General features: G+C 43.7%; 1 protein-coding gene, 1 long non-coding RNA gene and 1 other non-coding gene across 3 annotated transcripts; 1 reads left to right on the forward strand and 2 right to left on the reverse strand.

Moving 5' to 3' along the window:
• Positions 1 to 11,273: 11,273 nt before the first annotated feature.
• LOC123636053 lies at positions 11,274 to 11,437 on the reverse strand. The gene has a single exon (XR_006734296.1). It is a non-coding gene; the product is annotated as a U1 spliceosomal RNA (small nuclear RNA).
• Positions 11,438 to 12,456: 1,019 nt separating this feature from the next.
• On the reverse strand, positions 12,457 to 22,324 carry S100A10 (S100 calcium binding protein A10). Its single transcript, XM_045546998.1, has 3 exons — positions 22,214 to 22,324; positions 15,611 to 15,763; positions 12,457 to 12,874 (listed from the first exon to the last, which is right to left on the reverse strand). Exons 2-3 carry the CDS (start codon positions 15,740 to 15,742, stop codon positions 12,713 to 12,715), a joined length of 294 nt encoding a protein of 97 aa, XP_045402954.1. The 5' UTR covers positions 15,743 to 15,763; positions 22,214 to 22,324; the 3' UTR covers positions 12,457 to 12,712.
• A 2,537-nt stretch (positions 22,325 to 24,861) lies between these two features.
• Positions 24,862 to 27,146, forward strand: LOC123635136. Its single transcript, XR_006734058.1, has 4 exons — positions 24,862 to 24,884; positions 25,370 to 25,523; positions 26,227 to 26,344; positions 26,542 to 27,146. It is a non-coding gene; the product is annotated as an uncharacterized LOC123635136 (long non-coding RNA).
• Positions 27,147 to 27,963: the final 817 nt, after the last annotated feature.

Raw genomic sequence — 27,963 nt, forward strand, 5'->3', positions numbered from 1 at the left:
TATGAATATTCAATGTCTTTTTCCCTAAAAAGTCCTTTTATAAAACCAGCTTACCTTTTATCTTGTTCTAGTTATAAAAATGAGATAAAAATTAAGCAATATTTGAATCCATCTTCATCCATAGAAAGTTGTTTAGACTGGGCATAAATTTCCCACTGTGCTGATTTCTAGGATTGGACAGGAACTCCCTCCTTGCTGTCCCATCTGGGTGTCTCATGTTTAGTTTAAACTTATGAATATGGATAAAAGGATCATCAGAAATGAGAAAACATTATTTTGACTCCCCAGTTGAATCTGAAATTAGAATGAAATTGTTCATGAATTTTTTTAGTCATAAGCTTCATTAAAATTAGATACCCCAGAGGCATATTTATTGGCTTGGAAATACTATCTTCATCTGTTGTTTTTCATAAGTAACAAAAGAATGTCACCACTCAAGCTTTACTCTGCATGCCTTGTGATTCCTTCACATGCATATATGAGCATTAACTCATTCATCACACATTGGTGGAGCTCCTAGTACATCTTGGATATTATGTCAGAATCTGAAAGCACAGCAATGAAAAGGCTTGGTCCCTGTACTTAAGGTGTTCACAGTACAATAGGTAAGACAGGTGTATAAGCAAGTAGTTATAGTGGGATAATTAATATATGTACAAAGAAAAGTGGTGCCTCCAAGAAGAAAATAATCAGCTATCATGGAGGGGGGGAGTGGATTTAAAGAAGTATTCACAGAGGAAGAGAGACTTGAGCTGAACGTTGAAGAATAATGTAGGTGTTCCCCAGGAGAAGGGGAGAAGGGAGTTTCAGGCAGAGGCATGGCAGGCATAGCATAGCAGGAAGGCATGAAATAGCCCGATGGTTGGGGGAGCTGCAGGTGGTTTGGAGTATAGAGAGGGAGAGGGAGTGACCTGGGTGAAGTTGGAGGGGTAGACTGAAGCCAGAGCATGGTGGGCCTTTAATGCCATGCCAAGGAATTCATGCTTCATTCTAAAGGTGTTGGAGAGCCACTGATGGGTTTTAAACAGGGCAGGTTTGCATTAGAATGATTAGCAAACTGTATGACCAATTGGAAGAGGCAGTGAGGGTGAAACGGGGAACAATTGGGGGCAAGGAGACCAATTAGAGCAGAGAATATTGCAGCTGTCCCTGTGAGAGAAGCTGGCCATGTCCATCTTTGACTGTGTCCATTTGACAGGACTGCACTAATAAGGAATCCCAGTGCTCATCGGATCACTTCAGCTTCCTAAAATAAAATCATGCTCATGGTAAGGGTGGCAGAAACAGCGAGATGACCACCAAGATTCATATCTCCTTCCACCGTGTGGAGCAGTTGTTGGGAAGCAGGCACCCAGCTGAGCACTACATTACTAACCCCAGCGGTGGGCTGTGTCATCAGTTCTCAGCAGAGGAATGTAAATGACAGGGGTGAGTCTACTTCAGGGCTAAGGTGATTAGGGGTCAGATGCGAGCTCTTTCACACTTTCTGTCCCCTCCTGCCCCCTCCCTCTTGCTGACTGGAAGTTAGCATTTGAAGGACAGTGGCCAGACTCGCCTGGGCTTTGCTTTGTTGTGCTGCTTGACTCAGCAGTTAACCTGCTGTGATGGAGTCTGTCTGTTCTGCTGCCAAGTTACAGAAATTTGTTATTAGACTTTGAGGATTTGCTGCTGAATCATTAAGGCTAACTCTTAATCAGTTCATCAATTGTGAATTATTTTGACAGTGACACTCTCCGTAGACCCATTTAGTATCTGTCATTTTTGCTGAAAGCTATCGCTATGATTTTTTGAGTTGGAAGTCTATAGTCCCCGGAATAACTCAGGTGAGAAATATTAATAGCAGGAAGTTGAGTCATGGCATCTCATGCTACTTCTCTGATCTACACCATTCCAGTTCGGCTAAGTCATGTCATAACTTGTTTTAAGCACTGTTTCAGTATTTTCCTTTTCATTTCCACAAATATATTTTGGTACCTAATATGCACTGGGCCTATTCATAAAGTTTTACTTCATGCCTGGAACTGTGCTAAATTGTTCTGGTACAATAATGAACAAGAAAGAGATGGTTTCTGCCCTCCTGAAACTTAGAGTACTGGTAGAGGCAGAGCATTAAGGAAACTTTTACAAAATGATATAAGTGCTTTGTTTGGAGAAGAACAGGATGCCTTGAGAGCAGAAGGAAGGGAAACAAAACTTGAGCTTGAGAATTCAGGATGGCTTTCTGGAGAAAACGACATTTAAGCAGATATGTAAGGGTTGAATAGGAGTTAGTCAGATGAAGATCAGGGGGTAGTGTTCTAGTGGAGAAGAATAGTTGTGCAAAGGCCTAGAGGGAGGGAGAGCATGAAAGAACCAAAAGAATTTCTTTCTTTTAATTTTTTTTTCTTTTTTTTGAGACGGAGTCTTGCTCTGTCGCCTGGGCTAGTGCCGTGGTATCAGCCTAGCTCACAGCAACCTCAAACTCCTGGGCTCAAGCAATCCTACTGCCTGAGCCTCCCAAGTAGCTGGGACTATAGGCGCATACCACCACGCCTGGCTAATTCTTTTGTATTTTCAGTAGAGATGGGGTCTTGCTCTTGCTCAGGCTGGTCTCAAACTCCTGAGCTCAAGTGATCCTCCTGCCTCAGCCTCCCAGAGTGCTAGGATTACAGGAGTGAGGCACCACGCCCAGCTGGGAAGAGGGTTTTAAAAGAGGGAATAGCCAATAAGAGTGCAGAACAGTCAAATAAATTAAGGGCTTAGAGTTGTCTATTGGAGGGAGCTTTTTGGTAGTTTGGGTGAAAGCATTTTCAGAGGAGTGGTGTGGGCATAATGCAGATCAGAAGGAATTGGGAAGGACGAGGTGAGAACATGGAGACAATAAGCAAGGGGTCAATTCTTTCAAGACATTTACAGGACACAGATTTGAGGGACTGATTTTTTTCTTCTAATGGCAGAGACTTAAACATATATAAATGCTAATGGGAATGAGTGGACCAGGCTGGTAGAAGGAGCAATGCAGAGAAGATAAGGAAGAGAGTAGATGATTGTGGAGTGCAATCTCCTAGAAGGCAGGGCAGAGCATAGTAGAAGAGATTAACCTTAGAGAGGAGAAAGAGTGTCAAGTCCATTTTAATAAAGGAAAAAAAGGAAATGATGAGTTTAGGTTATATATTATGTCATTTAATCCTTACAAAACTCTCTAAGCATAGATATTTTTCCCCCCAATTTGCACGTGATGCAATGGAGGTCCAGAAAAGTCAGGTAACTTGCCCAGGGTTACACAAGAGAACCTAGGTCTGATCCCAAGGTTTATGCTTACTGTGAGCCCAACTGTAATGCTCACTTACCTCCAATATTTTAAAAGCTTAAGTGTCCCATAGGAAGTGCTCTGAAAATGACTGATATTTAGGTGGGTCCTTGTTTTATGACTTGATAAGCCAGAATGCAAAGAACTTTTACTGGAACAAAAGTGCAGCGCCATTTGGTAGAGACCTAGCCAAGGAGACTGAACTTATTTAATGTTTGACCAACTCAGTACCAAAGGTCTGACTTTTCTTTCTGAGCAAGACTTTGCTGGAATAAACAAGCTTACTTCTGCTTCTGTGTGCGGCTGAGATGCACCAACATGCATATCTTACATAATTATCTTTTTTATTTCTCCCAACAATCCTGCCACATGGATACTATTATGTCTATGTTACAAATGAGAAAACAGGCTCAAAAAGATGGAGTAACTTGCCCAGGCCACAGAGTAGCTGGAGAAGCAAGAATTAATAACAGAACTCAAGTCTTTCTGCCTGCAAAGCTCTTGCTCTTTGAGCAAAGCATTGCTTTGTGTGGCTTGGGGATAGGAAGGGACCTGCTGGTGGGGGGATGAATTATGAGGCTTTATAATATCACCTGGCATATAACTTGCCTCCTAGGATTTTGTCTTTCTTCTTTCAACTTCCTAAACTTAAACTTAGAAAGAGTTGTAGGACTAGTCATGGTCGATATTTATATAGTGCCAACTGTATACCAAACATTGTTCTACGTGCTGTAGGTATAATGACTTAATCCTAGGAGTAACCCAGTGAGGTAGGTTCTATTATTATCTCCATTTTATAGAGGATAAAACTGAGGCACAGAAAGGCTGAGTAACTTGCTGAAGGTCACACAGCCTGTAAGTATCAACAGTCAGAATTTGAATCCAGAAAGTCTGGCTCCTGACCTGAGTCGGGGCTCTTAAATAATTAGCTGTTGCCTCTCAGGCAGGGACCATTGGGCTCTGATGAGGAGAATGAGCAGAGTTGATTCTTAAGTCTGGTTTTCTGGCTTTTTCCCCATGTACTCAACAGTTATTTGGCTAAAGGTATAGACTTTGGAATCAGACCTGGGTATGAATCATAGCTCTACCACTTAAAAAATTATATGGCCTTGGACAAATTACTTAACTTCTCTACAGCTCAGTTTCTTCATCTGTAATGTGGGGACAATAAGAATACTCAACTCAGAGAGTCATTGTGAGAATTAAATGAGATAAAGCATGTTAAGGGTGCTGTGGCATAGAAAGGTTCTAGATTTCTCAGGGTGGTCTGAGAAAACAGATAAGGGAGGAAAACAGATTAGAGAGAAGTCAAGATTTTTAGCATGTAAACTGGGGTGAGCTTCAGGTCCTGAAGGTGAAGTAGGGGCATAAATAAGGCAGGAATAAGGAGGCCAAAGCTGGGACTATGCGAGCTGGTCAGTCAGGAGCCCAGAGGGCAGGGTAAATGGTGGGCAATGCTGGGCACCCGCCACATGGGCTGTTTGCATGGCATGGGGTGAACTTGGCTGCCGGACCTGGAATTTTCAGTTACTTCCTGCAAAGTGCTCCTCATAGCAGAGGAAGGGGGTGTCCAGAAAGTGAGCTCAAAGAAATACCCTTTAGGAAGACATTTTCTTTGCAGCCCTGTGTTTTATATGGGAGATCTACCTGTTTATTTTCATATAAAACTGTTTTGAATGATACCATCAAATAAAGGGATACTCCCGAAAAGTGCTCCCTCTTTATTTTATAACTTGAGTAAACTCTGTCACTGCCCCTGAACCCCAAACCCCCAACCATACTGTGAGAAGCGTGGGCTTAAGGGACCCTGGAGATGATATCTTTGGCTTTAGTACTCTCGTCCAAACTTTAGCTTCTCTTACTTGGATTATTGATATATGCGCTTAAAACCTTTAAAAAATAACATTAAAATGTAATTTTGTTTTTTGAGACAGAGTCTTGCTCTGTTGCCTGGGCTAGAGTGCCATGGCATCAGCTTAGCTCACAGCAACCTCAAACTCCTGGGCTTAAGCAATCCTTCTGCCTCAGCCTCCTGAGTAGCTGGGACTACAGGCATGTGCCACCATGCCCGGCTAATTTTTTTCTACATATATTTTTAGCTGTCCAGATAATTTCTTTCTATTTTTTTTAGTAGAGATGGGGTCTCGCTCTTGCTCAGGCTGGTCTTGAACTCCTCCTGGCCTCAAACAATCCTCCTGCCTTGGCCTCCCAGAGTGCTAGGATTACAAGCATGAGCCACCTCTCTAGGCCTCCATTTCAAATTCTAATGGTACAAAAGAACACTCTGCTTCCCACTGCCTCTTCCCCTAGCCCCCCTGTTTTTTTCTGGGATGCATTCAGTTTTATCAGTTTCTTATATACTTTTCTGGAGATGTTTTTTGCATATCAAAGTAATTATGCGCATATACTCTCCAGTATCCATTTCCCCCCAAATGGTAGTTTGACAGACAGACAGACAGATGCACACTGTTCTGTACTTTATTTTTCACTCTCACATTGTGTCTTGGAAATCATTCTAAACCAGCAAATGGAAATCTTCCTCAGTCTTTTTCACAACTGCACAAGGAGCAATAAACTCCTAACTGGTACTCCCCTCTTCAGCCTCTCCACATCTGCCATTTGGCGTCAGATTAATTGTGCTGAAATATTGCTCCCTTGTTCAAACACCATTGGCTACGGACCACATCCAGGGCCAGCCCTATCTACCAGCGTGCCTATCCTTGACGGACCAGGCTTCTCGTGGCTCCTCTGCTCCTTGTCCTCCTGCTACTGCCCTGCCCACAGTGGATCTTCCTCTCTGTTCCTCTCTTTCCTGCCCAAATCCTTCCTCTGCAAAACTGCCAACCTTCAGAGCTAACACCAGCATTTACCACTCACTGATGGTATTTCTTTACCTAACATGCTGTCAAATGTCATTGCTTTGAAATGCGCAGTCTTGTTCCACTAGACTGTAAACTCTTTGTACTCCAGGGACCACATTTTCTGTGTCATTTGCTACTTTCTGTGGTGCTTTAAATCACATCATTGAAGGGAAATGTCAATATTCATACATTTGTCATATGGCCAAGAAACGGGGCTCTCTGCACTGACTTACCCTGGCATCCCAGAGTGGGGTAGGACAGAGCCGAGTCCTCCCTGCAGAGACCAAAGCTGAATCATCTTCCTCCTCCTCCTAGAAAAACAAGCTTCAGGCTGTTCTCTTAATGCTTGTCAGAGCCTTGATAAATATGCCCAGAAGAGGTTGAAGGGAGTTGCCCAAGCCTTTGCAGGAAGAGCAGGCGATGCAGGGCTGTTCTTATCGATTAGCTGCTTTGGGTAACATGACAAATAGGATTTTTATACTGAACAGGTCAAGTTCTGTGTCCAGAGAATAATTGAAACTATTTCCCCCCTTATTGAAAGGATGATGTAATAATATTAAAGAAAACATGACCATTTTTACTTTTATATAACCCTTTCTCTGCTTTGCCCACTTTCATGCATTTAAAAAAATATACAGTCTCTGCAGTCGGAATGATCATACCACTTTGCAAATGAGTTGCAATCTTAGTAGGGAACTAGATGAACTGGTATTCTATGGGGCGGTCTTTCTTACCCAGACCGTGTGGCCCTATCATCTTGAATTTCTCTCTCTCTTCATTTCAGCACGACTTGACAGAGGTCAATTTTTTTTCTTTTTCCTCTGTTCTCAGAGCTTCTCAGGAAGATAAATATCAATCCCCACCCTGCTTTATCTTTTGTAGCCAGAATGTGATTGGAATGTGAGCACTGGAACAGAGGGGGTTGAACATTCACAAGAATGTACTTACTGATTGTCTCCTTTTAGACAATTATCTCTTTCTCCCAAAGGAGTAGTAATAACCCAAACCTTGGATCTGTGGAGTTTTTAATTGAATGACCTCACCTACAGCATTTCACATATCCTTTATTATTTACCATTTATCATTCATTTAACACCTCCTGCCTGTCCTAGCCCACCTACATGTACTTTCTTCTGCCAACATATGGCACTTCAGACATGCTGAATTGCACGTGGCCTTAGTACTCTGTCTCCTGGGCATTCCTTTGCTCCATCATTACTACGTCTGGGGATGCAGCAGAGAAGAATGGCTAAGACCTTAGAGCAGTGGTCCCCAACCTTTTTGGCACCAGGGACTGGTTTCACAGAAGACACTTTTTCCGTGGACGGGGTGGGGGATTGGAGGGGAGGAGGCAGAGCTCAGGTGGTGATGCAAGCAATGGGGAGTGGCTATAAATACAGATGAAGCTTCGCTTGCTCACCCCGCTGCTGTGTGCCCGATTCCTATGTTTCATGGAAGACAATTTTTCCATGGGAGTGGGGTATGGGGGGTTGTGGGGTGGTGGTGAGGGAGGTGAGGAGGTGAGAGGCAGAGCTCAGGCGGTGATGTGAGCCCAGTTCTTAACAAGCCATGGACTGGTACTGGGCCACGGCCGGGGATTGGAGACCTCAGCCTTAGGCCATCTGGATTCAAATCGTGCCTCCACCACTTATTAGCTCTGTACCTTGGTCAAATCACCTGTAAAATGGGAAAGGTATAGTACCTATCTCATGGTTGTTGGGAGGAGCAAATGAGTTAATACTTGTAAAGCACTAGAACAGAGCCTGGAATGTAGTAAGAAATCTGTGAATATTAACTTTTATCCAAATTTCTTCTAATCTTCAAAGACCAGATAACATCCTACGTCTGGCATAAAATCTTCTCTGACTAGTCACATCCTGCCTGCAATAATCTCTTACTCTTTTGAAAGAATAACATATTTGATACTTAATTTACTCATAAAGCACCTTGAGACAGCTGCAGAATAGAAGGAAAGAAACAAGAGTATTTGGGTTTAAATCTTGACACAGTCAGTACTGTGGGACTTTGAGGGAGCTACTTAAGTCTTAGTTTTGTCATCTGTAAAATGGGATTACAGTATCTTAACAGGGTTATTGTGGAGACTAAATAAAATGATGCTTAAGAAGTATCTTATACAGGTCCTGACTGATGGTAGACCCTCAATAAATACACGTGCTCTTTCAAAATATATTCGTTAGAATTTTGTTTTATAGATTGTAAAGGTAGAATTGCTATAGAAAATTTAGATAACATAGCAGTGTATGTAAAGAAAATTAAAATAATCCCATAAACATCTTTCTAGAGACAACAATTTCTCTAGCCAGTAACTCCTGGAAACTAAATACAGCTGGGTGTATTTGCTTTAGTTGCCCTCCCCCACCCCCATGTGTGTGCAAATAGGCACAGATATTTTAAAAAGAAAGAAATCCCATTATATTCCAATTTTGCAGCCTGCTTTGCTTTGCATAGACATTTCCCTATCTCACTTAATATTTTTCAAGGTCATGGTTTTCATGAGCCTTATAGTACTCCATGTATATCTAAACATAACTTATTTAACCTTAACCCTATTGTTGGACATTGAGGTCTTACTCAGGTTTTAGCTCTTCTAAATTACGCTGCAGAAAATATCTTTGTATATGAACTTTCTGAGTATTTTTGATTGCTTTATTAAGATAAATGCCTAGGAATAGAAGTACTGAATCAAAGAAAACACATTAAGGATCTTGGCAAATAATGCCAACTTTTGCCTTCCCAAAAGGTTGTGTAAATTACACATTACTATCAACAGTGACCAAAAGTGCCCATCACATGTCACCCTTGCTAATGCTTTGTTGTGCTGTTATTTAACGTTTTGTCCACTTTATTTATTATCTTTCAAGCTAGATTGTGATCCCCTTGAGCAGGCACTGTGGCCATCTGCTTCTTTATACCTGCTTTTATACAGAACTTTGCTTGGTGTCATTCACATAGTAACCCTTGTCAATATTTGCCAAATAAATGAATTTCTATGCACAACTATCCCTCTGGGGTTAAGAGCTGGAGAAGGTGCTTGAATAATCACTTTCACATTGGTCAGATTGAGAGAGGTTTACAGACTTGTCCTCGGTCTTCTGGTGAGATAGGTTGGGTAGAAAACTATTAAGGCAGTTGGCTGATGTTCAGGGGACTTGTACAAGGGGACAGGGTCGAAGAGAAAAAGTGATTTGTTTTTCAGGGTCAGCTCTGCAGCATGTTTAAAACTGACTTTCTGCACTGCTAGTCATTCTTCCCTCATAACTGGGTGTGGGAGGGGCGGGATCTGCTTTTACAACTCAGCCATGTAGCAGAATGAGTGGAATTTTCCAGATGGTTCCTCTTAACGGCTATTGGCATAATTGCAGCTTTGCCCTCTGGGAGCTGTTAGGCTGCAAGACTGAAGCCTAGACAGCGGCTTCAGCGGGTCAGATTGTGGGATCCATGTGTTTTCGTTGGCACAAAGAGTCATGTGGGATTTCAGACCATAAATACCATTTTTATTTTCCTCATACTAGCTCCTTACTAATGCTTTGAGCAATGGGGCTGAAGTGAGCAATGTCATAATCCTTCCTCTTCAACACACATACACATATACCCATCCCAGAAACAGTGACTCAGATGATTCCCTGGCATTGGGTACCTTTCTGAATGCCAGAAAATCTGCTAGGAATAACACAGTGCTTCAGATTTTTTCTGAATCTACACACCCACTGTCACGATGAGTTGATACTTCCTTTCTCCTACCCTGACAGCCCTTCTTCTGGGATAGTTCTCTTTCTGTTTTCAGGTAAAGAGGCTTTGAGTGTGAAACTTTGCCATGGATTTGGGGACATCTGAACTCATAATATCTGTGTTACAATTTTACCTGCCCATTTGTAAATTGACCCGTAATAGTTATAGCATTCAGTAAACACAGATGTCCCAGGAGGCAGGTAAACCAAAGGGACAAATCTGGACTGCTATACTTTCTCACGGATGAGAGATGGTTTGCCTTACTGTGATGGGCCAGTTTGTTTCTCTATTCTCTGTAGCTATCAGAGACATTACCTTTTATAGCCTCTTTTCCTCCGAGTCGTAATTTCTTTAACCTCCAAGTTAGAGGTCGTCTCTTAGAATTAGAAATCATCACTGTGGCAGGACCAGTATGCAGAGATAGGGGAAATGTAAATGTTTATTTCCTAGACTCCCTTGTGGTTTGGTTTTTTTCTTTTTTTTTTTGAGGCAGAATCACGCTCTGTCACCCTGGCTAGAGTGCTGTGGCATCAGCCTAGCTGACAGCAACCTCAAACTCCTGGGCTCAAACAATCCTTCTGCCTCAGCCTCCCAAGTAGCTGGGACTACAGGCATGCGCCACCATGCCCGGCTAATTTTTTCTATATATTTTCAATTGTCCAGCTAATTTCTTTCTATTTTTTAGTGGAGTCGGGGTCTTGCTCTTGCTCAGGCTGGTTTTGAACTCCTGACCTCAAACAATCCACCTGCCTGGGCCTCCCAGAGTGCTAGGATTACAGGCGTGAGCCACCGCACCCGGCCATGGTTTGGTTTTTGATGTGATTGAGGTTCTGCCCATTGGAGGCACTTCCTTGACACTTGGATATGGGAACCAAGTCATGTGTGGGGAGAGGCAGAGCAATGGGTATCTGTTGGCTCCTGTAGACCATGTGGTAGTGTGGTTCTGGGGCTGCCAATTGTAGTAATGGCTTTTCAGTTCAGCGGGCAGGTTCCTGGGCCAGCAGCTCCCTCGGTGGCCCTGTTCTACAGCATGGGTTTGGGAGTCATTCCTGGACTCAATCTACAGTCAGTTTCTTCAGCTAACCAACTCTCTTCAATTAATACTCCTGTAATAAATCCCTCTTTGTAAACTTGCTGATGTAATCCTTCATCCGTGAAGCTATCATGTCTTACATTGTTCATTTGTTGACTGAGACAAAATAAAATGGTTGCATTTTTTCTTTGACTTTGATTTTATTATGGATTTATTTTCCCCAAAGCCAGTTTTGAACTATCCTGTTCCCGTTTGCATGCTTTTCCTCGCAATGCTAGATAACCTTATATTGCGCTTTCCCCCAGTTATATTGATATGTTCAATCATAAATTTTTTTTTTCAGGGGAAAGCACAAATGCAGTCCCCCACTACCACAAATTATGCGGTCAAGTTTCCCACATTTGGGGAAATCGTAGGGGTCAGCACATCCAGAGTGCAATGGATAAGCCTTGTCCTGGGAAAACCACTTTCATTATCATGGTATCTCCCCTGCCAGGTAAGTATAATAAATGCTTCCACCTTTGTTGACCTATTTAATTGGAGCCATTTCATGTGCTGATTTGTGAAATTCATATATCACCTCTCTATAAAAATATAGACTGCAGTGTTAATAAGTATATAGCATAAAATGCACATATACACTGAAGCTCATAACAGGCACAGAAAAAGGCTGGGAAAAACATTTTTCTATCTGTAAAGACCTCAGTACTGGCCTTTGTTTCCAACAAAAAAGCACTACCCTGTATATAAGTCACGCCTAGCATATTTCCTGACATCTGGGAGTTGACTCAATGATGTTAGTGTGATGTTGTTACTGAGGCATTATGCTACCCCCTCTATTCCTTTGACTGGTTCTCTTATTTTTGTCCTAGAGTTTGCCGAAACTTTACTATGAAAAATAGATTCAGACGTCTCAGGCACACAAAGTGTTAGCTGGAAAAGCACTGATATAACTGGGCAAGTCTGTGTTCAGTAATTATAAAATTAGAATATATTCCTGCAGAGCCTTCTCTTAACCTTTCCAGTTTGGGTCCTTCATTTAGACACAGCTAGAAGGGCAGAGCAATTGGAGAAGTTAGACTCCAAGCCCCAGTGGAGAGTGTTTTCCCATTTGCTGGTTCTGTGGAAAGAGCTCTGCTGTGTGCTGGCTGCACAAGGGCATGTTACCTCTTTCGGAACACACATTTCTTTTTTTCTTCCTTTTAATTTTAATAGAATTAGGGGTACAAGTTGAATTTTGTTACATGTATGTACTGTATAGTGGTGAAAGTGAAGTCTGGGCTTTTGTACCTGTCACCTGAATAGTGTACATTGTACCCTATTTTTCACCCCTTGCCCCCTCCCACCCTCCACTCTTGTGAGTCTCCAATGTCCACTATGTTACTCTGTGTGCCCTTGTGTAGCCTTAGTTTAGCTCCCACTTGTAAGTCGGCATTTATTTTTCTGTTCCTGAGTTACTTCACTTAGGATGATGGCCGCTCCAGGGGAACAAGTATTTCTGAAGAAGCAACAAACATTCTGTCTTAAACTTGGAACTAAAAAAGGACTTTATTGAGGGCAAGAGGATGCAAACAATATAAAAATCAAAAGCTTATCTGGCATTTAATGAACTTTCTTTCTCTGCTTGTCAAATGGGAGGTGGGTTTTATTTGTACATTTTCTAAGGGTCCTGATCTGCTCACGAGATCCTTATACAGGGAGAAGCTGTGGGGCAGAGGTCTTCAGCAATCCTTTGAGAGAACTCTTATCACTCAGGGTAGAGTAATTGCTCAGTTCTGCCTACTTCTTTCCTTTCTGCTTCATGTGTACTACAAAATAGTCGTTGCACGCAATGGTGAGGCCTGCAATTAGGGAAAAGAAGCTCTGGAAGCCCACTTTGCCATCTCGGCACTGGTCCAGGTCCTTCATTATTTTGTCCAAGGCCAGAGGGTCTTTTTGATTCTGGGAGGAAAAAAAAAAAGACAAAGGCAAGGAATATCAGTTAATGGTCACAGTGACAAGCTTATTTGATTTATGCTGCTGAAAACCATGTGTACAATCTCTCAATCATTTGAGCTCTTGTTTTAGGTCCTAAGTGACCTTTGGAGGTCATCTAAATGTATTTCTTTTTTTTTTTTTTGCCTTGAGGGAGCATTTCAGTGAATTCATATTTAGATTCTGCTTAAGAACCATCCTAAACTCCCCATTTTGTAGTTTAAACTTATGTTCTCTTAATAAACATTTATTCCTGATAGCATGGTCAAATCCTTTAAAAAGGAAACTCCGTATGAAAGGGTGTCAAAAGATTATTTAGGGAATAAGTTTCAGATCATTGTTCTGTGGATTTTAAGGAGGTGCTAATGATGCCAAGCAGCCTTTTAGGTTTGGAGAAGACAGACAGCTCTCGCTTCTCCTTGGCACAGCTAGCTGAGGCCAAGCTAGTGTGGCATCATATTAGCTATGTGACCTTGAGTAAGTCACACAGCATAGTAGGCCTTTGTGTATCAACTATGGATTGAGGAGGTTGGACTAGAGTGTCTCTACGATTCCTTCCATTCTTTCAATTGGTAAGTCTATCCTGTAGACTCTTCTGGATGTTGTACATTGGACCAGCTTCAAAAGGAATATGTATGCCAGAGTCATCAGCTCCCATGACTCCCAGTGCTTGGTAAGAATGTGTGGGATGGGATGGAGATGGGCAGGCAAGCTCCCCTTTGCTTTCTTCTTGCTTCCACGGTGACTGGTTGATCACTCCTTTCTGTCGTGATGCTGGTTAGAAGTGAGAAAGTGTGGTTTCTCCTACAGGGTCCATGCCATCAACAAGAGAGGGAAACATCGCTGTCAAAGGCTTCAGATCAAGGACTTATGAATTCCTGTGAGTGTATTCATGAGTGAGGGAACTGATACTCAGTGTTTCAAGTGTGCTGGATGTTAGTAAATTGCACTCAGGAATCCCTGAGGGTATAGTAGCAGCATTTCCTCCATGAGGACTTTAAACTCCTACCCTAAGCAATCAACTAAAACCTGCTCTGTGCAGCTAATTCTGGCCTCACCCTCAGCTTCCTGGCTGTGGTAAGAATGAGTGAAATGTGGATGACATAACGTATCTACTTTAGAAACAAAATGCTCTGTTAATGCAGTGAGTGTGGGTGTGCCTGGAATTATGACCCTGTGCCTGGACTAAATTACCCTACCATGTTCAGTACCCCACACTACCCTTTATATTTCTCATGCCATAAAACTTTTAGGGAGGAAGGGTCTGTCTTACATGATATTCATCGTGGCTTCTAATAATGCAACAACATGATTAACAAACATTTAGTGTACTGAGAATACGTCTGTCCATACTGAGAATATGTCTGTCCATGTGATGGGCAGGCTGATAATGAGCACATTTTGTCCTTGCATTTCATGCTTGCTTTGAAGGACCACAGAAAGTGAAAGTGACCTTGCAGATAATCATGTCTAGCCTTCTCATTTTACAGGGTAGAAAACCGAGGCCTAGAGAAGCTGAATTAGAGGACTAGAAACCATTGTTAGTTAAGGCAGAGCCAGATCTTCTAAGTCCCCGTCTGGGGCTAGATCACAGGACTCTACAAAAGCAGAGTAACTGTATATTCTAACTCATTTTGGGATAGCTTTAGGCAATTGCAGCTCTGAGAGAGCAGCTAGGCTATTTATATGTTTATTTAACAGATATTGATGACATGTAAATTATATTATACTACAAAGTCCCACAATCATTGATGCAGGAGTCAGGGGCTTGACTAATGTGCTATTTACCAGGCGATGACAAGAGGCAGGACTCAGCCTTCTACCATCATCTCCTTCACTTTAGAGGCTAATGCATTATTCACCACCAAGCACAATAATGAGCCTTTCAAGTGACTAGAGTTGTGGCAGAGAAAGAAGGGCTTGCATTTCAATCCATTTTGCTCAACAATGTTTCACCTTCAGTTGAATTCAGCAACCTCTTGAGGACCTGCAACGTAAAAGGACAACTGTGCCTTGTGGCCTCATGTCCTGAGCTGATGGCAGGGTTCTTTTCTAGTTTTCATGGATCTGTCAAAGGTACGACATAAACTCAAACTATGCTCCTGTGTTCTCAGAGCATTTTCAATGTGAAAAGCAGTTATTTCTGGAGTGATTCTTGGTTCTTATCTAGCAGATGACTGACACTATTCCTTCATAGTATTGGAGAAGAAAAACAACAAATCCCTTTAACTGAAGGGATTAAGAAGGGAGATTCAAGTTGCTCAAAATGGAATGTGACCAGGATGTGACATCTCCAATACCAGGTTTATATACCTGATCACAGCCATTTCCTGGTTGATTATTCTCTTGTGAAAAGACTTCTTTCCCCCAACTCTGTTCCCCGCATAGTCTCAACTGAGGCGGATAACTCCAGATGGAATTTTCTAACAAACACCGTGTACTGTGGTAATTTGTGTGTAATCTTATTTCACCTGCAGATTACAAACTCCTTGAAGGGAGGGGCTGTGTCTTCTTTACTTTGTGTTTTCTCTATAGTATCTTACAAACAGTAGGTATTCAATATTATTTAATAAATAAATGAGTGAAAACACTTTTCTAGTGGTGACCTCCACAGGGAAGAAATGGAAAGAGACAGGGAAAAGAACCAGGGCCTAAAAGCATTGACTTTTATGTCTGGTTCTTTATGAACCTTTTGACACTTACTTCCAAAAATCCAGGGAACTCCTTTTCCATGAGTACTCTTAGGTCATCCTTTGTTAAGAAGCCTTTATCCCCAGCAAATTTGTGAAACGTAAACATCATGGTTTCCATGGCATGTTCCATTTGAGATGGCATTTTGGTGAGGTCTGTTGAAGTCTGTTAAAAGATTTAAAGAAACAATGTTTACATTAACTTTTAAGCCACATGTGTGCCAGTCTTTTGAGGATAATTGGAAGGAGGGTGATTAGATCATCCATTTGAGCTTTTCCAGCTATCAAATTCAATAAATCTAAGAACCAGTTCACCCCAGTTTTTGGGTCTCTTGCTGGTGGAAATAGACGCCTCAGGTATTGGTGCTGTAGATGAGGGGTTTATCTGCCTGCCAGCTAATTCTGCATAAATCACCTAATGAAGAAAAACAACTCTACTCATTTAGAAAAGCAAGATCAGTGTTCCTCTTTTTAACTGAAAAGCACCTACTGAAAGAACAGACGTTGCATCATTTCTCTTAGCTCTGATAAATAGGACTCTTAGATGTGCCTGAATACCAACAACCCACGCAGTCAAGCCTGGTTAATAAAATGTGAACTCTCTAAGTGTAACTTGGTAACCTGGTTCAGTCTGATTCTAGGGTTTAGAAATCTGCTTTCAAGTGAATTTGTCTGCTGGCTATGTATTTTATACTACAGTTCTGAACTTGTTATTTACTGCAATAAAGACTGCTGCATCTCTGGCAGTAAAAATGCAGTTACCCTAATGGAATAAAAGCCACCCAAAGTCCATTATCTAGTTCACTTGAGAAGGAATAAGTAACAGTATATCCTAACCCCTTTGGGGGCCTGGTATACTTTTGGCAGCACTAGACAGAAGAGCTGCTCTCAGTCTTGGGTGCAGTGGGAGAGCAAGAGGTTTTTGTCATGAAGAGTTTTTAAGAAAGGAAAGGGAACATGTCAGTTCATTACATTCAGGTGTAACGAACTGGGGGCATATGTCTCCCAGTGCTTGGTATTTAATAGGAGCTCAATGAATTTTGGCTTAATTGGAAGGAATGCTTTGGCCAGAATAGGGAAGCTTTGGCTGACATCACCTAAAATTACTACTGGATAGGAAACAGGTGAATGTGGAAAAAAAAAAATCACAAAAATAGGTTTTGGGGACAGGCTTAAGGAAAGGCTGGCAACTTCCTCTACTGAAGAGCACTAACAGGAACCTTCAGACATGCTCCAGTCTGGTTCCTGCTGCTGACAGATGCTGTTCAACACAGACCCCTAAATGCTATCTAGTACAGAGAAGAAGGTGGAGTTGGTAAACACCAGGGTTGAGCAATTACACTTAAGAATTGTAAATTCTACCTCTTAATCTCCAGAAAAGTACAGGAACCAACATGCCAAAGAATGCTACTCTAGAGAATGCTGTAAGTCAGCATCCAGCATGATTCATCTGGAAGGTAGGTAGTTCTCTTGGAGAGAGCAGCGAACTAATGCTTCAAGGTCCACTGTGAGATGAATTCCAGGGGAACCACACCCTTTTCCCGCTCTTCCTACACAGCCTGGGTCTGGCTTATCCCCTATGCCCCACATCGGTTTCCCATGGCAATGGGCTTAGAGAGTCTGCCTTGCCTCGATTGGTTCTGGAAGCCCCACAATTTAAGAACTGAACTGAGTGAGTCACCTATGGGAGAAGGATGTGGAATCCCACCCTAGTTCTTAAATAACTCAAAAGAGGAGTCAGATGCCACAGAGATTTAAAAATACCTGTGCCCAAGCTCACAGAACTTCATGACCAATTCCCAAGGATCCCAGAAACTGGAACTGGGTGGGACACCTAGTTTACTTTCTTCACAGGACACAGCAGAAGGAAAGTGCACTGCAGAGCCAGAGAAGTAAGAGAGGACATGCAGCAGGGGAAGGCCCCCTAAAGTAGGAAAATGGGCTAATCTATGAACTCCTGAGAAATACAAATTGTAAGCTGAGGAAATCCTGGCCACCCTTGAATATCTTCTTCAAGAGAGTGAGGTCAGTCTACCTCACCCTGCATGAGTGCTCAGGTCAGAGCCACTCCAATCCCACCCCTTCCTAGCCCGTGGTCATTACGGCCTAATGGAGCTTCCCTCTCTAAAGCTGCATCCCTGCTCCAGGGGGTCCTCCTTTCCTTTCTTCCCCCAGCTATTTTATGCAGCAAATGGATTTTGAATATAGCAGCCAGCTGACTCTTTATTTGTCCAGCAGACCTTTTGCAGTGAGAATGCAGAGCAGGGGCTAGCCAGAAGGTGAAAATAGCGTTGAAAACCAGAGGAAACGCCCTTGGTCTCATCAGTAACCAGTGTCCCAAAGGGCACTGACCAGGGCTGTAAGCAAGGGATTCTGTTTTGAAGGAGCTACACACTGGTTTTAAAATAAGATGAAGGGAAGGGGTGGGGGGAAATACTGTGATTACAACTCTGGTCTCTTGGCTAGAGGATGAGTCACTTAGCCCTTGTGCGACTGCAGCAGTTGCCCCACTGAATCAGCCCTGCATTGCCCTCCCTTCTTGGGTGGGGCTGGGCAGGGCTGACTGCAGCACTGACCGTTGCTTGCTAAAGCAGAAGTTCTTCAGGGACTTAAATCTGGCATTTCCACTCCCACCCAGCCACCCTACAAGCTGCACTCCTGGGCAGAGGTGGGCTTCCTGCTTCCTGGTGGGACACACTTTGGCAGGAGAATCTGGGGCTGTGGCTGAGGGCAGTAGTGCCCTCTCTGTGCCTCCAACGACCTAGTCCTGCACTGAAACTCTCCATCACATTTAAATGTTTACCTGTCTTAGATTTAAATTTAAGCTTCTCTTGGTCACGAGCCATGAATCATTCTGCTTTTATCCATGGAGCACTAAATAACTGTTAAGTGAATGAATGAATCCAACAATCCCTTTGGCAGTAGCTGAGGTGCAGGTGGGACTACCCAGGACTAGGCTGAAAACCTTGTAGCTCAGAACGTGGCAGGAGGATGAGAGGGCTGGGAAGGGCCAGGAAAAGGGCCCCACAAGGGTTTGCCTGTGAATGGAACAGTAAAGTACAGAGGACAGCACATTCCATACGCAAAGGAAAAAATATGTGTCCTGCTAAACAGGTCTGGTCAGACTGACATGACTTCTCTCCTCTCACTCCTGCTATTTTCTCATGTTTTCATTTATCCCACCTTCTACTTCATGCTTCTCTAGTGCTGCTGTCTCACTGCTGAGCTTCACAGGATGTAAGAGGCTTACTCATCTTTTATTGAATCATTTTATTCTGATGCCTGTATATGTATGCTCTCTACATCTTTGCCTGAGTAATAGGTCTTAAGAGTGGAAGCTCAGAACTCTTTCTTTGTGTAGTTTTCTCTATAGAAAACAATTCTGGACTCCACAAATTTAGTTACTGTGGGAGGAATTCAATTTTCCATTTTTGGTTCTCCTATATTGAGCACCTACTTCACATGTCCTGGACATAGTGGTAGGCACAAGGGATGTGGTAGGCACAGACATGTGGGCACGCACATGAACACTTGCCTTTGAGGACTTCACCAGCTAATGGAATACTATTTAAAAGTCTGTTCTGAATTCTAGTTATTTGAGTTTCTGTTTCTTTCTTCACTAGATGGTGGGCTCCTTGAGCAGAGTCCCAGTAGCTAGTGCCCAGCCCTCGTACAACCTGCTCAGTGAATCAGTAAGAATGAAATTCACAATCGTAATGTAATTTTGGTCATCCTGGGAGTAGCAGGGAAGCAGGAGTCCTCCTTAGAAGAGCATCTGCTCCTGAGCAATCCCAAATGTTTTCTCTGGACCAGTGCCCAGATCCAGGCCACGATTTCAAAGAGGACACTTCTAAGGAGCAAGAGGTCTGATTTACTTTACTCTTCTGTATCTTGTCCATATCCTAGTTTTCTTACAGCCCACCCACAAAATAATTGGCAGGGTGTCAGGAAGAACAAGCATCTGTTATTTAAAATATGTTTGAGGTTTCTTTCCTTTCACTTTAGAAATTTTGGGGAAAATTTTTTTTTTCTGGAAAATTGAACCCAGAAGACATTCTTGAATTTGATCCCTAAAGAGAATTCAGAAAAAAGAAAAAAAAAATGAGCTTAGGCAATGGATCTGGATCCAGGCTGTCTCTCCTACTTCTCACCAAATAAAACTTGCCCACAAAAAAAAGTGGCCATCAAAGGAAAATTCCAGATGCAATTCAATAGGAAGAAAGAACTCATAAACCTCCTCTCATCCAACCAAGTACATCCATTGTTTCTTGAAGAACTGTCAGACATCAGCCCAAATCAGCCAACAGCAGCAATTGTGACAACTGCTATTAAATCCTTTGGTGGGGTAGGCGGTAGTTATTTAGTGAAGGGAAAAGAAGTGTTGAAAATTGTTTTTAAAAAAGCAAATTATTTTTTTTTTGCTTTTGATGTGAGATTCCTAAATTGTTGAGTCTCTGGAAAAATGAGACACTTAAGAAAGATCCTAAAATTTTAGTGCAGCTTTCCCAGCACTCTGAGTGCTAATTTATACATTATAACCCTAAAAGAATTCCATTGTTTGCCCTCAGCTTTACACTTTAAAAGACTGGACTGGACTGTGTCCAAGGGCATACCAAGTGGGCAGTGCTCAAAAAAGTCACATTTTTTCAACTGTCAGTGGAAGGCAGGCAGGGAGGCACCCAGTCTCAGCTCCACCCAGCCCAAGGCCTGACCTCATTGGAGTGGCTGTTGGAGAGGCTGCCAGAGGCCAGACACTGGGGGAAAGGACCTATCTGATGTGGTATTCAGGAAAAGCCAGAGAAGAGCATCACCTAGAACTCAGGGTGAGACCAAAGAATTGCTTTACACCCAGTGGACCAAGAAAAAGTGAAGAACTGAAATAAGAAACTCCAAATGGTGGATCAAGGACCACCCTGAAGAAACTACTCTCTGGCTGTGAAGGAATGTATACACCATTTAGAAGGGATGATTAAATAGGAACTGGAGAGGAACCTGTGGGGGCAGGGCTGATGACAAAAGTTCAAATGAGTTATATGAATTTATTCCTGCCCCAACCCCTGGCATATCTATTGCAATTTGCTGAAACATGTTGCAGGCAAAAATCACTGACAAGGTGTTTCCGTAAGTCTGGCCTCACCTGAAACGCAGGATATAAAAATCCACTCCTGGAGGCTGAAACTCAAGCTTCTGAGGAAAAAACAATCCGCAACAACCGCAAACCTCTTAACGGGAAAAGCTACCTCCCAAGTAAGGCTGAGACAGGCTGCCAGGCGCATAAAGGCTGATAAGGGGAGCAGCGGGCTGGCCTCGGCCCTGTGGATCTAATTACTGCCCTCTCCCGCAGTTCAGTCTTCAGACTGGCGGCCAGTCCTGGTGTGACTCACTTCCTTTTGGAAAATGCCCTCTAAGATGGCACAGTTCCCCTTTTCCTTCAGGGAGTGTTCTGTCCAAACCATCCACAGAGAGTATCTGCAACCAGCCACACCCACACGGTCTCACAGCTGAGTCACAGGCCTCGGACCACTGGGAGAATCCTGGAGCCCTCCGTGCTGGCCTCGCCCTGCAGATGCTTCCAGCTCCCCTGGGACTGGGTGGGGGCCGAAGGGGCGGTGGTCTTAATGCATCCCAGAGTCTGGCTTAGGGTTCCACTTGGGTGGCCTGCGGCAACTCTGCACTCCCCACCCCCCACCATGGCAGAGTTCCTGGTTTCACTTAGGCAGAGCAGACCGAGGCTAGACAGTGCAGAATCCAGAGCTGGAGGAAGAGCCTTCCCTTTGGCCACACTCGGGTTGTGAGGCAAGTTACCAATGGCACATCTGTCTCGGTCTCACCGCATCGCGCCAAAATTAATCTGGATTGGAAAATCCTTCAATCTGCTCTCCCCCCTTCTCTCTCTGTTTCCACTTATTTAACTAAGATGCAAGAAGGGCATCCTTTCAGTTGAGAAAGCACTTCACACAGTCCCTCCTCTATACCCTCCCCCCACCCACAGCAAAACTGCTTTATAAAGAAAACAAATAGACCTCCCTCCCTCAGCAGGAAGACCCTTCCTGTCTGGCAGACAACAGGAAGCCCGACTTGAGGCATCTGTCTGGGCAAGGGGCTGAGAAACACCCTTTAGGAAGGGCAGTCCCCAGCTGCCGACCCGCCCAGCCCTTCTCCGCCCTCCCCGAGCCCTCTCCGGCCGGCCACATCTGGACGGGGTCAGCCTGCAGCCGAAACGCACGAGGGAACATGCCCGCCAGGGCAGGCGGAGAAGCAGGGGCTCGGATAACTCAGGCGACTGGTCGCAAAGTGGGAACCGTGGGAGTGAAGAACGGCAGCAGAGGTTGCCAAAGGAAAAGCCCAGGACCAGGGTTCCGTAGCAAAGCACAAGTGCCCCCTCCTCCGGTCCGCGAGGGTCTGGGGGCGGCCGCGCCCGGCCGGGGAGGGGCGCAGCTCGCCTCGCCTGGGTGTGGCCCGGAGCGCGGAGCAGCGGATTCCCCACCAGCCGCTCCCCGTCCGGGCCCCGCGGTGCCCGGGACGCCCCGCGCGGCCGGGAGGGGGTTCCCACAGGTGCCGGTTCGGGGCTGGGGACCACCCGGAGGGGCAGCGCGCAGAGCCGGGCAGAGCTCACCTGGGCCGTGGGGCGCGGCGCGGACGCTGGGCGAGCTGGGACGCGGGGCGGCGAGCGGAGCGTGGCAGGCGGCGAGACTTAGAGCGCGGCGGGGGCCCCGGGGGAGGAGCCTGGGTCGGCCCGGTCTCCTCCCCTCTTCCTGCCCCCCGCCCCTCCCCCCGCGCCCGGCGCACTCCCCGCTCCCCTCCGCGGGCGAGCCGCGCTCGGCCTCGCCCGCTCCCCCCGGAGCGTTACGGTAAACTCTCGCAGGAACGTTCCTGCTCTCGAATAGTTCAGGACAGCCCCACCTTCGGCCGTGCCCTTCCTCTCGGGTTTGGTTTTAGAAAGTGTGTGAGTGTAGAAATCAAAGAAAGCAGCCGTTCTTCTGAGGGTGGGGCTGCTGGCCCCGAACCAGAGATAGCCGGCTCTTCGGTAACCTTACAGGTCTAGGAATTATTTTCTAGATGATACTGCAGGGAGGGGCACGTGGAGGCCAAACGACCTCTAAGGCGCTCGGACTTGGTTGTTCTCAGATTAGGGCCTGGGATGTCCGTCTGTCCCGGGCCTCCGCGGCCTGCGCCCGGGGTAGGTGGGCATCTCCGGGGGGAGTCTCCCTGCCCCACCTGCTCCGCGGGGCGCGGGAGGGAGGGTGCTGTCTAGCTTGTCAGTTCTAGGGGCGTTACAAACCCATTGCTGAACAGGGGACTTAACCCCTCCTGGTTGTGTGGTTTCACTTGGTCGATGGTTCAGTTTCAGTGTGGTTGATATTGTTAAAAACTAAGTTTCTAAGGCTCCTTTTTGCGCTACAGTGGGCCTGCTTGGCCCTAAAAGTCCTTTAGAAGAATTTTCTGGAAGAAATTTAGTGAAAACCGAAGTGTTTCCTAGCAGATGCTTACCCACTCCTTCCCCTACCCCCACATTGATTTTAATCGTGTTTTAGGGTTAAACGCAAACTACTAGCAGTTGTTGGTGGAAAACAGCCCTGTGCCAAGTCCTGGGGTTTTCCTTTGTTCCCAGGGGAGGCCTTGGGGAGGAATGAGTGATCCCAAAGGAATGAGCAGGGGAATCCTCTAAGTGCCGCCTGGTGACTAATCTTGGCTATTGCCAAGAAAACTCAACTTGGATTTCAGCTATGGCTTTCCCCACCACCCCGGTGCTGACTCTTCAAGGGGACAGTTCTTCAAGAACTTCCCATATGCAGTACTTGTAAGGCTCCAGGTCACAGTCACCAGTGGAGGGAATTCTAGATCCTTTTTGTCCCAGGGAAGATGTAACTGTATTTACAGTGAGAATGCCTGGGTTTGCATATTCCTATTCATCTGATTTTTTCATTTGGTCCACAAACCTTTAGGATTTAGTGTATGTGCTAGGCCCAGGGATTTGGAGATTAAAGAATCTTTTCCCTCAAAGAACTCTAAGTAAGTGTTGGGAAATAGAAAAGCAAACAATTAAAATCCAACGTGCTTAGTGAATGGTAGAGGGTACTATGGGATTCTGCAAGAACTCTGAGGAGAGGCTTCCTTCCAAGTCCCCTTGGAATGGTGACAATGATTTCTGGAGGAGGCAACATTTGGTAGAAATTTTCAAAATAACTATAACACTTACTGTGTCTTTTTAATCTGTAGAAAGATGATAATGTTATTGTAGAAGGCTTGGAAAATATAACAATGTATAAAAAAGAAAAGGAAATCATTTGTAAATACATGAGCCAAAGATAAACATTTTCATGTATTTCTTTCCATTCTTTTTATGTATATATACTATATAGTTACATAATTGTGATCACACCGATTATAAAATTATGTGCAATCATACACTACATAACAATGTTTTGGTCAATGATGGACATGTATAACAATGGTCCCATATGATTATAATGGAGCTGAAAAATTCCTATTGCCGAATGATGTAGCTGTTGTAATGTCATAGCACAACACTTTACTCACCTGTTTGTGGTGATGCTAGTGTAAGCAAACCTGCGCTGCTAGTCATATAAAAATATAGCACATACAATTATGTATAGTACATAATACTTGATAATAAATGACTACGTTACTGGTTTATGTATTTATTACACTATACTTTTTATGGTTATTTTAGAGTGTACTCCTTTTACTTATAAAAGAAAAAGTTAACTGTAAAACAGCCTCGGGCATGTCCTTCAGGAGGTGTTCCAGAAGAAGGCATTGTTATAGCAAATGATAGCTCTATGCATGTTATTGCCCCTGAAGACCTCTTGGTGGGACAAGATGTGGAGGTGGGAGACAGTGATACTGATGATCCTGACCCTGGGTGGGCCTAGGCTAATGTGTGTGTGTTTGTATCTTCATTTTTAATAAACAGTTTAAAAAGTAAAAAAATTTAAAAATAGAAGAAAGCTTATAGAACAAGGATATAAAGAAAATATTTTTGTACAGCTGTAGAATGTGTTGTTTTAATCTAAGTATTATAACAAGAGTCAAAAAGTTAAAAAAATTAAAAAGTTTATAAAGTAAAAAGCTTACAGCAAGCTAAAGTTAATTTATCATTGAAGAAAGAAAAATATTTTTTTTCTAAATTTAGTGTAGCCTAAGTGTGCAGTGTTTATGAAGTCTATGGTAGGGTACAGTAATGTCCTAGGCCTTCACATTCATGCACCATTCACTCACTGACTCACCCAGAGCAACTTGCAGTCCTGCAAGCTCCATTCGTGGTAAGTGCCCTATACATGTATACCATTTTTTATCTTTTATACCATATCATTACTGTACCTTTTTTATGTTTATATGTGTTTAGATATATAAATACGTAGCATTGTATTATAATTGCCTACAATATTCAGTACAGTAACATGCTGTACAGGTTTGTAGCCTAGAAGCAATAGGCTATACCATATAGACTAGGTGTGTAGTAGGCTAAACCATCTACCTTCTAGGTTTGTGTAGATACACTCTATGATGTTTGCACAATGATGAAATCGCCTAATGACGCATTTCTCAGAATGTATTCCTGTCGTTAAGCGATGCATGACTGTCCCATAATACTATATCTTCACTATTTTTCCTGCCATTAAATATTTATCAAGGGCATGACTGTTCATTCATTCAGTCATTCTTTTTTCTTTTTCATTTAATAAGTAATTGTTCAATTGTATTGTACTGTGGCTTCTCTGTTCTCTCCTCTCCAATCGGCCAGCAGTCTCTGAGGACTCTGAGGCTCTAATGCGTGCATCTCCACAAGGGATTGGGTTTCTAAAACACTGTGCTAAGTGCTGAGGTAAAGTGGTGAAAATGGTCAGCAGGATGGTCACTGTACCTGCCCTCATCTGGCTTCCTAACAGCTCTGTGTACTGGTAAGTCCATAAATTCCAAGTACTTGCCTTGCCCATGATCTCTCTCTAGGAAAAGTGGTCTCAGGCAGTTCTTTCACCAGGAAGTAGTTATGCCTTGTCAACCACATGCATACAGTGAAGCCAGCTCTGCTTCCCTAGTAACAACTGATTGGACCAGGGACCAGTGCCTGAGCCAGAGCTGCCTAGCAAGGATGGTGTCCTAGCAGGGGGTGAGGGGTGAGGGGTGACGTGCAGAGGGAAGTAGACTGAATGGCCATCAGAGGCCTGAGGGGGACAGAGGCCTGATTCATTGTGTCCTCTGGAATGACAATGAGCCAGTGTTCATGTTTTCCAGCAGGCCTGAGGTACGTTCCAGTGTACAAACTGCTGGGAGTTGGAGAGATTGTTCTGCTAATGAGACAGTATTGGGCATTTACCACTTCTCCATGTGGCATAGCCACAAAACTCCATTACCCAGTGGTTCTCAACTTTTTTGGGTTTGTGGCTGCAGCACAGAGGGTGGGCTATCCATCAGAAATGTGTGTTCCTTCTTCCATAGTGTAAAGTTGTTGCTTAGCCAGAGATTATGTTCCTAGCACCTCTTGTACCTAGGTGGGACTATGTGACAAGTTAGCAACAGAATGGAACTAGAAGTGATGTGTGTCACATGCAGCCAAGGCAGTAAAGAGGTGACTTTTCTGTATTCTTTTTCTCCATCTGCCAGGACTCTGAGTCTCTAAGGATGGAAGAGCCATAGTTGGAAGGGGCCTGGATTCCTGAATCACTATATGGAGGAAAATCACTTGCTGACCAGGAACACCCTTATTGGACTAGTTATGTGGGTAGGAATTTGGGGGTTTATTTACTACAGCATGACCCTGACAAATAGAGTGGCATTCTTTTGGATGCTAGTATTTTTGGCAGCACATTCAAAAGGATTAATTTGCATGCATAGTAATTACACTATTATACTATCACACTTCAATATAGTGTCACTGTTTGAGGAGAACTACTAACTGTCCTGATCACTCTCTCTTAGATACTCAAGAGGCAAAGTTCGCCCAGGTCCTGGCAAATGCATAGTTTCATTGTTTCTTCATGTGTGTCAAGCTGTGCCCTGCACCACGTGGAAACCTGTGAAGTCCAGCTCAGCATTTTGTTTGCCCAGTCACCATGTCAACAGTGTGAATCATAGTTGTAGTAACTTTATTCATCAATTGCAGTGTCCTAGGAAAAGATCACAGCAGTCCTCCATGGCAACTCAGTTGAAAATCACTGATTTGCAGTGATTGGTCAAGACTTTTTGCTAGCAATCCAAAAAAGAAAAGAAAAGAAAGAAACAAAGAAAGAAACCCCAAGTGTGGCTGTATAGTATCTCCTAAATAGAGAGTATTATTTATTAAACATTTCCTGTATTTTTCAAACACTCGGGTTATTTCTAGTTTTTCATTGCCATAAATAACTGTATATACAGGACTACCTTTGTTTCTTTTCTTTCTTTCTTTTTTTTTTTTTAGGCTGGTCAAGTGAAGTAGTGGAGAAGGAACAAAGGAATCTGTAACTGTTTGTGATCAATTAGTTGTAAACACCACTGTGCTCAGACCAACCTAAAGGACTACATTTGAATAAATATCTTTGCCCATGTTTGTTTTCTTAGGATATATTTATATCAGGGACTATCTTTTTTTGTTTGTTTGTTTATGTGGATATTAAAGGACAAGTAGGACATTCTGTGGGGGCAGACGGGAGGGAAAAGCATGTGTCAGAACATGGAATTGTGAAGTAATGGTCACTTCCAGGAATTGCCCCCGGTTCTGTATGGGGAGAGTGCAGAGTCCCTTAGAGCCTTGGATGGGGATGAGTCTTGAGAGGAGGTGCTATTCCTGGGGCACCTGAGATACTCTATGAAGGAGTTTGGATTTTGTTTCTAAAGTAATAAGGAGTCACTGAAGAATATTAAATGAGGAGTTATCAACTGTGTGGCTCTGGGCAAATCATTTCACCACTATGAACTTGAGTCTCCTTACGGAAAAAATAGGGGTAGACACCTGTCTTCTGGGGTGATGGAAAAGACTGAACTGTCTAATGAACATGACGGCATCCAGCTCAGCCCCAGCAGGGGCAGATCCCCACCGCCTCTGTGTGATCCTTACCCTGCGGAGAGGTGGGTGTAGGGAAGTCAAGCAGGACTACTCCGTGGCCCAAGGTTTCTGGCGTGTGTGATTTGTGGGTGAACGCCTTGGAGCAGACTTCCCTCTAGGGGACTGGGAAGATTCAACCAAGGCTGCACTTGCTGTGCTGACTTATTTCTAGGAGCTGCAGAAGCTGAACGACTGGAGGTTTTCTTGTTTTTTTTTTTTTCCTTTTTTAAACATAGAAGAGCTCTTAGATTGGCGTTGGAAACCACCTACTTTCTTCTATGGGTGAGCTGCAATTTCTAATGATTATAACCTACCAAATA

Source organism: Lemur catta, chromosome 3 (assembly GCF_020740605.2).
Source record: "Lemur catta isolate mLemCat1 chromosome 3, mLemCat1.pri, whole genome shotgun sequence".
Taxonomy (NCBI): Eukaryota; Metazoa; Chordata; class Mammalia; order Primates; family Lemuridae; genus Lemur; species Lemur catta.